Genomic DNA, 9997 nt, shown 5'->3' with positions numbered 1-9997 from the left:
AGAAAATGCTAAAATAATTTTATAAAAAACATTTCAGTACCGGTTTCGGTCATTGAGACTTTTTCAACTGTAAGCATGGAAAACAATTAAATTTTGGAAAAATTAAATGAAAAATTTTTTAAAAGAATATTTGCATAGTATTCAAATACAAGGGGTATTTTCCTTGTTTCTGCTTGTCTCTGTCTCTCTTGTGGGTTCGAGGTCGTACGAGTAAACAGGAGAGACAGAAACTAGGAAAATGCTCCTTGTATTTGAATACTATGCAAATATTCTTTTAAAAAACTTTTCTTTTAATTTTTCCAAAATTGAATTGTTTTCCATGCTTACAGTTGAAAAAGTCTCAGTGACTGAAACCAGTACTGAAATATTTTTTATAAAATTATTTTAGCATTTTCTACCTTGACTTTTTTTTCCATATATACATACATACATATATATATATATATATATATATATATACACACACACACACACACATATATTACCCATGCTAGCATGGCAGGCAGACATTAAACGATGATACACATGTATTTTGAAAGGCTTAGTGCAGTAGTTTTCTCTTTTATTTAAATGAAATTAAATATATTATGCCAAACCTTGTTATTGTTTATAGGCATAGATTTATAGTAAGGTCTCTATTGCCGATAACACTTGGGTTTTGACTTGGAAATCTACCAATAACGATCTACCATGATATTTGATAAGTTGATTTATACCAACATTGAAGGAAATAGAGCTTTGCATTGTGAAAGTTTTCAATATAGTAGATGGAGGAATTGGTCGAGCAACAACAAAAGACAATGGTATTTGGTTATGTCTCTTCAAGTTCTGAGATCAATTCCTGCTGTAGTTCACTTTACCTGTCATTCTTCTGAGTTTGACTCAATAAAATACGTACTAGAGTTGTTATAATGAGCCCAGTTGAATGACTCGATGATGTATTCTTGGCAACTGAACTTAACCCTTTTCTTACTGTATTTATTTTGAGATGCTTTGTGTTTCTTTCAATTATTTTAAATATGACAAAGAATTTAGTAAAATAAGTTAGTTATCATTATGCTAGTGTCAGGAACATAAATTATGATTACGGTTTGGTGGAAGATTTTAATTCAAAACTTATGAAAACAAGACATTTGTACTACAGGGCCAGAGGCAGTTTCGGCCAGGTTGGTATTGAAAGGGTTAAGGAAGGCAGAAGTTGGCCAAAATATGGTTAAACATGACCTCAAAGGAACTAATAGAAGACCAAGATAAATAGAAGCTGATATAGTAAGAGTAAAAAATGTAAATTAATGAAATGATGAGACTAATGAAGATTGGTTTCAAGAAGTTCCAGGTTGGATTTTTATTGGAAAAATCTCTCAAAAATATTTCTTCCATATTATTTTAAAACATTTTATAACAATGTGAAGAGAAGAAAGAAAAAAAAATGCAAAATAAAAAGTAAATAATAAATAAAGATTTGATGGAAAAGATGATGTGAAAAATGATTGACAGAAATTATTTCAGTAAAACTGTTAATTCCACTAAAATTCTTCTGATATTTGTAATTTTAGAGTTCCTCCATCGGCATTATATGTTTGATTGAAAACTGAAAGACTTAAAAAAAAAAAAAAGAACAAAAAAATTCTTTTGCAAATCTTCAGATAAGATTTTTCTTGGAGGTTCAATAAATCAAAAGTTCTGCTAAAACCAGTCTCATTCATTCTTTGAACTTCCATTCCTGTCGACACATAGGACACAATTGGTGGACCTGTTGTGAGTTGAGCCATTTCACTATGCAGTGGATATGGAAGCAGTGAGAACACTGACCCCATACTGAAAATATTAAAAATAACAATGATGACATTAGACATTTTAAACACAAATGAGGGAAAGAAACAGATCCATAGCCAGGATTTAATACCAGTTTTTTTTTATCTTTCGTTCAGTGACAGTGTTACTGAAAACTAGAGAGCTGGCCATTACTGCATCTTGGGAAAGTATCTGCTACTATAGCCCCAGGCCAAGTATTACTTTGTAGTTAAGTGGAATTGATAGATGAATACCATATGGAAATCATCATCATCATCGTCGTCGTTTAACGTCCGCTTTCCATGCTAGCATGGGTTGGACGATTTGACTGAGGACTGGCAAGCCAGAAGAGGCTACGCCAGGCTCCAATCTGATTTGGCAGAGTTTCTACAGCTGGATGCCCTTCCTAACGCCAACCACTCCGAGAGTGTAATGGGTGCTTTTACGTGCCACTGGCACGAGGGCCAGTCACACGGTACTGGCAACAGCCACGCTCAAAAAGGTGTTAGATGAATACCATATGGAAGTAAGTAAGAGATATATGGCTCAGACCCTGTAAGTGGACTTCTATCATTTTTCTGTCTCAATTGACACACTATAATGGTTACCAACAACATGCACTTAATGATTAATGAAATGTTCCCTCATCTGTGATCCAGAAAGAAGTATTTAACTCCTTTTAATCTAAACCAACATAATACCATCTTGGTTCCATCGATGTGTTTCCAAATGCTCTTAAATCATAAGCCCTTAGCCCTCTATCATTTAAACTAGCGATATCAGGCCCAAATATTCTAACTGTTCTATGTTCAAACTGGACAGATCTGGCCTTTCACACCTACCTTACAATGTCATTCTAAAAATAAACAGTCACATCTTCGAAGTCTAGAAGCTGTGATATAATGCAAAATAAATTCAAAACAATGTGAATAAATAAGCATCATATATCAAAGAGTAATCTAAATGCTAAAGGGTTAAAATAATTCTGTGTAAGAACTTTTTGTTAAGTCATGTTCCAAACATCAATTCATCCGTGACAAAGCTTGACACTTAACAAAATATTTCCAGACGTTTTGTTATTTTCAATATTTAATGAAAGACATGGCAGAATTTTTAAAATGGTTCTTCAAAGCATGAACTATGGTTGATATGAAGCAACTGAACAGATCAACTACTGGACTAGCAGTTCATTGGCATTGTGATAAAATCCAGTTCAAACATGTTTTCATATCAACAAAAAGCCATATTAATATGTGGCTTGGTTTATTGGTCTATATATAATTGTAGAGAATAGAATAACTACAAGGACCTGTGAGAGAGAGGTCAACCAACAATAGGCTGGTATCCTAGACGACAAAAACATTGTCTCGCTCACTCAGTACACAACAGTCTTAATGTCGTCCTGTCTTTGTGAAAAAGTTAAAAACATTGGAGGGAAAGCATCTGAAAATATTCCCAGACTGGTTTTATTTGGTCAGTTCATTGTACACTTAGCAGGCTTAAATGCAATAAGATAAATTTAGGATTAATTTTATTACTTTCCAAATCTGGTGACGTGTACTGTTGATCAAAGGAACAAAACTATATTGGAAAGCAAGACATGTTTATTCTCACATAAATTAACATATATTGGAGTTAACACACACACATACTCTTTTACTTGTTTAAGTCATTTGACTGCGGACATGCTGGAGCACCGCCTTTAGTCGAAGCAAATCGACCCCAGGACTTATTCTTTGTAAGCCTAGTACTTATTCTATTGGTCTCTTTTTGCCGAACCGCTAAGTTATGGGGACGTAAACACACCAGCATCAGTTGTCAAGCGATGGTGGGGGGACAAACACAGACACACAAACATATATATATATATATATATATACGACAGGCTTCTTACAGTTTCCGTCTACCAAATCCACTCACAAGGCTTTGGTCAGCCCGAGGCTATAGTAGAAGACACTTGCCCAAGGTGCCACGCAGTGGGACTGAACCCGGAACCATGTGGTTGGTAAGCAAGCTACTTACCACACAGCCACTCCTGCGCCATATATAACTTCTTTTACTTGTTTCAGTTAATTAGACTGTGGCCATGCTGGGGCACCACCTTGAAGAATCTTTTAGTCAAACGAATCAACTTCAGTACTTATTCCATCAGTCTCTTTTGCTGAACTGTTAGGTTATAGAAATGTAAACACTCCAACTCCAGTTACCAAGCAGTGGTGGTGGACAAAAAGACACACGTACACAGTTTATATATATATATCCATACATGTATGTTGGATTGTTGGTATGGCTGTTATTGTATGTGTAGAACAGTATTATAACACATCCATCTGATATATACATATATATACACACACACACACATATATATATATATATATATATATATATATATATATATATATATATATATATAAATCAACAGGCTTTTTTTTAGTTTCTGTCTCCCAAATCCACTCACAAGGTTTTGGTCAGCCCAAGGCTCTAGTAAAAGACATTTGCCTAAGGTAGTATGCAGTGGGACTGAACCCAGAACCATGTGGTTGGGAAGCAAGCTTCTTACCACACAGCCACCTGTGCTTAAAAGCACCATTTGAGTGTGGCCGTTGCCAGTGTCGCCTTACTGGCACTTGTGCCGGTGGCATGTGAACAAAACATTCGAGCAAGGTCAATGCCAGCACTGCTGGACTGACTCCTGTGCAGGTGGCACGTAAAAAACACCATTTGAGCGTGACCGTTGCCAGTACTGCCTGACTGGCCCTCGTGCCGGTGGCACGTAAAAGCACCCACTACACTCTCGGAGTGGTTGGCATTAGGAAGGGCATCCAGCTATAGAAACTCTGCCAGATCAGACTGGAGCCTGGTGCAGCCATCTGGTTCGCCAGTCCTCAGTCAAATCGCCCAACCCATGCTAGCATGGAAAGCGGATGTTAAACGATGATGATGATGGTGTGTGTGTGTGTGTGTGTATAAAATCAACGGGCTTTTTGTAGTTTCTGTCTCCCAAATCCACTCACAAGGTTTTGGTCAACTCAAGGCTATAGTAAAAGACATTTGACTAAGGTAGTATGCAGTGGGACTGAACCCAGAACCATGTGGTTGGGAAGCAAGCTTCTTACCACACTGCCACCTGTGCTTATATATATATATATATAAACAATATATGAGTATATGCATATATATGTACATACCTTCATCTACATGTACATATAGATACATATCTGGGTACATAACATTGCAAAAGAACATGGACAAAATGATAAACAAGGTACAACAAAGAAGCAAGCCACATAGAGAACATATCCTTCATCAGCTGCCATCATTAAAACACCAGCGTTTTGATATATATATATATATATATATATATATATATATATATATATATATAAAATATAATATTAAAAAAAAAAAAATACTAGGTGTAATAAAATAAGGGTACCCACCAAGGGGACAGTCATCGCCAGGAAGTTTGCAATCAGGACAGCAACCATCAAATGCCATACGACAAATTCCACAATTATCATCATTGGCAATCCATCGCCATGTGGCTACAGCCGTCCAGCTGAAACAATGAGAAAGATCAGAAATATGTCAATACTATTTACATAAATCAGTAGAGTGTGTCTTTCTCTCTATATTTGTCCCCCATCACTCTTTGACAACCTGTGTTGGGATGTTTATGTCTCTGCAACTTAGCAGTCCAGCAAAAGAAATTAATAGAATAAGTACCAGTTTTAAAAAGAGAGAGTACCAGGGTCAATTTGATCAACTAAGATTCTTCAAGATGGTACCCCAGTTTGCCCACAGTCTAATGACTGACAGAAGTAAAAGACGAAAGATAGCTATAAGAGAAAGGAAGAAGGCATCAGTTATATTTGGCAAAGAGGGAAAGAAAGAATCAAAATGTCACTGGGGAGATGTGTACACAGGGGAGTAATACTAATCTTGGTCTTACTGACTCTGAATAGGGGAATGGAAATATTAGTGTCTGGTCAGTGAATGGGGAGAAAGCAAGGGAGCGAGAAAGTTGGCTCAACAAAGAGATCGGCCATTCAAGTTGACAAAAGTAGGGTTTGATAAGACGATTAAGGATATGAAAGCAGAGAAAGCCGGTTCTTCTTCTTCATCCTCCTCTAACGTCCGTTTTCTCTGCTGGCATGGGTTGGACAGTTTGACCAAAGCTGATAAGCAGAAGAGCTGTACCAGGTTCCAGTCTTGATTTAGATTAGTTTCTACGGCTGGATTCCCTTCCCAATGCCAACCACTTTGTAGTATATGCTGGGTGCTTTTAACATAGCACCAACACAGGACTCCTGCAGGCCAATCTTCTTAACCAGGAGGAGTGGCCCTAACACTTCTGTTGTGGAGAATGGGTCGTCTGTTAGAAACAGTTGCTGAAATGTTCAAGATATCTGGCAGAGTAGCATATGGTTTAGTAATTTGAATAATCAATCGGGTAGTATAAATGGGTGATTGGCTTAGCAGTATTATTGTAAAAACTGTTATAAGAACAAAGGAGATGTACAAAAAAGATTAAATTATAAAGGTATTTAATTGCTGACCAGGATATGATAGTTACAGAAAGAATTATTGCAAATTTAATTCAGAACAAGGCTAGTCTGGATGAGATGTAGTTTGGCTTTATACCAGCAAGAAATACTACTGACACCCTTTTCCTAGTGGGAGAACTGCAAGAAAAATACTTAACTAGAAGTTAGCTTCTATACCTAGCATTCATAGACTTGGAAGAAGTATTTAAGAGAGGCCCTAGTATTGTCATAGTGGCCCCCAAAAAAGCTAATAAATGGCTTGTGAAAATTGTAAAAGCTAAGTAAAGGGGCAATCAGCAAGGTGAGAGTCAACAATGAGCACTGTGACAAATTTAGCATACAGGTAGGAATCCCTCAGGGTTCAGTCCTCACCTATTAATCATAGTTAATTAGAGGAATTTAAGACTGGCTAAACTCTGATGAGCTGATGAGCATGTTCCACATATAGAAGCAAAACCTGGAGCCGAGGGGCCTTAACCCCCTTGCATTTAAACCAGCTATAATTGGCCTAAATACTCTACCTGTTTTATGTTCAAACAAGCAAGACCCAACTTTTCACAACTACTCTACAACACCATTTCAAAAATAAACAATCACAACATTGAAACCTTGAAGCTACAAGTATAATGCATGATTAATTCAAAACAATGTGAATATATAACTACTAGATTTGTTGGAGTAATCTGAATGCTAAAGGGTTAAAGTGAAGATAGCCGAGACAAATGTTATGGCAATTAGAAAAGAAGACAAGATTGTGGCACTGTCCGGGAAATGGCCATACTCACTATGCAGAAACTCCATACAGTGTACCTAATGTTAACAATGGACACAAAAGGTGTAGTGGAATCACAGACAACAGCAAAGGTGGCCTTCAAATATGTCAGGTGTACAAGAGAATTAAGGTTTGCTCAGAATGTGTTTGTAACCCAGGAGACCTAATTGGTGAGGGAGGGATGGTGCTCTGAAAGCATAGTAGCTAGGGTAAAGAATGTTTGTATTATGTCCATCTTTCCATGCTTTCATGGGTTACCTGAATCTATAATTGAGGTACTGTTTTTTTTAGCCAGATGCCCTTCCTGTTGCTCATCTGTTTTTCAAGTAAGGGATCTCTTAACCCACACATCTGCAAAGGTATGATGTAAATAGACAAATCACTGACAAGTGATAATAACATCGCTAATTGTTGTGACAGACGAGGAGGACAAATGTAAACAACCACACAAAATGGGCTTCTTTCATTTCCATCTACCAAATTTACTTGCAAAGGTTTGGTCAGTCTGGGACTATAGTGGAAGACACTTGCCCAAGGTGTTGTTCAGTAGGACTGAACTTGAAACCATGTGGTTGGGAAGCAGACTTCAAATTCACACAGTCACACCTAGTAATCTACTACCTATGCTAGCAAGAAAGGGCCTCTTCCCCATAGTGAAGAGCAATTTGTAAGACATTTGTGTGTGTGAAGTGTAAAGCTACAAAGGCCCTGAATGCAGATGATTTGTGAAAGTGACAAAGAAATGAGACAAGCATATTTTGCTGAATGTGTAATGTCAGTGTGCACAAATGATGCAGTGGGGAGTGACCTAAGAGAAAAGTTGTGTATAAAAGGAATCAGATATAGTTTGCATGTTCCATGTTGGGTTCATCTGGAGTCACTGCCCTCCTCAACAGGGTTGGCAATCTTGTTTAACTTATACATTTTAAACCCTTTAGCATTTAAACCGACCATATCTGGCCAAAACATTCTACCTGTTTTATATTCAAACTGGCTGCATCCAGCCTCTCACACTTCTTTACAATGTCATTTTAAATCTAAGCAATCACATCATCGAAATCACAAAGCTGCAACATAATGCATGATGAATTCAAAACAAAGTGAATAAAAAGCATCTCAATTAACAGAGTAATCGGAATACTAATACAGCTTGGCATGTCTTTTCAAGCACAACAAACCGCCAGGTGTCTCAGTCCCCTGAAATCCCTTCTGTGAGTTCCAACGTCTGTAAATCCTTTCTCACCACTTTGTCCCACGTCTTCCTGGGTCTACCCCTTCTACATGTTCCCTCTACAATTATAGATCAGCATCTCTAATCTTCATTAATAAAGCGAAATAACTCCAGCCAGAATTTAAATGTTATGTAGTTAGATTTGGTATACCTGAATCTTACCTCTTGGCACACAGGATAGAGAAACTTTAGAAATTAAAAACTCATTTTGTGATCAGGAAACCATTCTTTCTTACCAAACTGCTACTCACCCTGTAATACAGAAAAGAAATTTCATAATCATAGATGACAATCAAAGGAAAGTATGACTTAATGTTTGAATGATAGGATAGGTTAATATACACTGATACAGGAATGGTAAAGGAGAGAAAGTGCACATTTGAATGACCAAGAGAAAATATTTCAATGTATGCATTGACGTGGTATTGGAATAAAATAACAATATGTACCATTTATATGAAAAGGCATTAACTGTCTTTTTTTATTTTGGTCCCAGAGAAACTCCTCTTTAGAAACTTTGTGCATTAACAACATAGCCTGCTCTGAATGACATCAGCACACCATGAGACACCAGTGTTTTGGCACAATTTTGCCCCATTTCCGGTCAAAGTGAAAAATAAAGGTGGGGAAAATTGAAATTTTGGAAATGCGATTTTTGCAAATTTTTTCAGAATCGGATCCTCCATAACCAAAAACATGGGATTCCGTAAAAAAAAAAAAAAATCAATATATATTCATTTTACCGGAAGTTATGACGGAAAAATCGGATCTTGTGGATTTCCGAAAGTCCCCCTGCCCAGGGTCGTCGGCGAGCATTTTTCTTTTCATATTCGTTTTCTACATACGTGTTAACACCCACAGGGCAGGTTTAAATCTTTTTTGTTCCCGGGTGAAGATCTTTATATCGACCGCGTTTTTTTTGTTTTCGTTAACGGGTGAGGAACTTTATATTGACAATTCCCTTCAACAAACGCACCATGGTAGAGGTATTTAGAAGAATGATAATATTTAATTAAGGTCACTGAGTGTGCAACTAAATCAGAAGCTGTGGATAAAACTGGCAGAAAATATAAGACTTCAAAAAAGTGTCAACAGAAGAAAGTTAGAACGGTTAACAGCAAATCGCTTTAATTTAACGTCCCACTTCAGCGGAAACAGAAAAGTGTCTTGAACTGAGTAGAGACAAGTGGATGTACAAAAGAGACCCTAATCCTTGTAAAACATGATAAATGTGAACGAAAATCAGAATTTAGGATCAGAGAGAGAAAAAAAATTCAATAAAAAGTGAAAATTCTAATTCTTTACTTTATGATTCTTCATAACGCAATATTTCCAGCTTTGGGCTTCTAAATGTAAATTCATTTTCTCAATACAAATCCCACAAAATATATTCATCTATTTCTATAAAATAAAATAAAACGAAATAAAACACTTACTTTTTACTTTCACCTTCATCTTTTTTAAGTCATGCAGCCCGCCATTGTTATTAGAATCAGTTCTAAAACAAATCATAAGTTGCGTATCTCGAAACAAAAACTAGACATATATATATATATACGTTCAGTACTAATTATAATATAATAACATATATAAATAATATATTTTAAAAAATAATGACACTAGACTAGAAAGTAATATTTTAATACTAAA

The 9997-nt window shown here is 36.4% G+C and overlaps 1 protein-coding gene across 2 annotated transcripts; it reads right to left on the bottom strand.

Moving 5' to 3' along the window:
* Nucleotides 1-1316: 1316 nt before the first annotated feature.
* Nucleotides 1317-9914, bottom strand: LOC106871719 (anaphase-promoting complex subunit 11). Of its 2 annotated transcripts, XM_089363769.1 has the most exons (4): nt 9784-9914; nt 8510-8599; nt 5238-5356; nt 1317-1818 (listed from the first exon to the last, which is right to left on the bottom strand). In XM_089363769.1, exons 3-4 carry the CDS (start codon nt 5293-5295, stop codon nt 1703-1705), a joined length of 174 nt encoding a protein of 57 aa, XP_089219895.1. In that variant the 5' UTR covers nt 5296-5356; nt 8510-8599; nt 9784-9914; the 3' UTR covers nt 1317-1702. The 2 variants fall into 2 exon arrangements, with proteins under 2 accessions (XP_089219895.1, XP_089219896.1); XM_089363770.1 differs by lacking the exon at nt 8510-8599 and having other exon boundaries at nt 9784-9804.
* Nucleotides 9915-9997: the final 83 nt, after the last annotated feature.

The sequence above is a fragment of the Octopus bimaculoides genome, chromosome 15 (assembly GCF_046866305.1).
Source record: "Octopus bimaculoides isolate indiv1 chromosome 15, ASM4686630v1, whole genome shotgun sequence".
Classification (NCBI taxonomy): domain Eukaryota; kingdom Metazoa; phylum Mollusca; class Cephalopoda; order Octopoda; family Octopodidae; genus Octopus; species Octopus bimaculoides.
Note: the sequence above shows the minus strand (reverse complement) of the source record. Positions and strands in the feature narration are given on the sequence as shown.

Bases quoted from the DNA above. Each gene is read 5' to 3' on its own strand.
- LOC106871719 (XM_089363769.1), bottom strand. From the start codon at position 5,295: ATGGCATTTGATGGTTGCTGTCCTGATTGCAAACTTCCTGGCGATGAC. The intron at 1,819-5,237 runs GTGGGTACCCTT...TAATATTTTCAG, and splicing joins TGGCGATGACTGTCCCCTTG to TATGGGGTCAGTGTTCTCAC.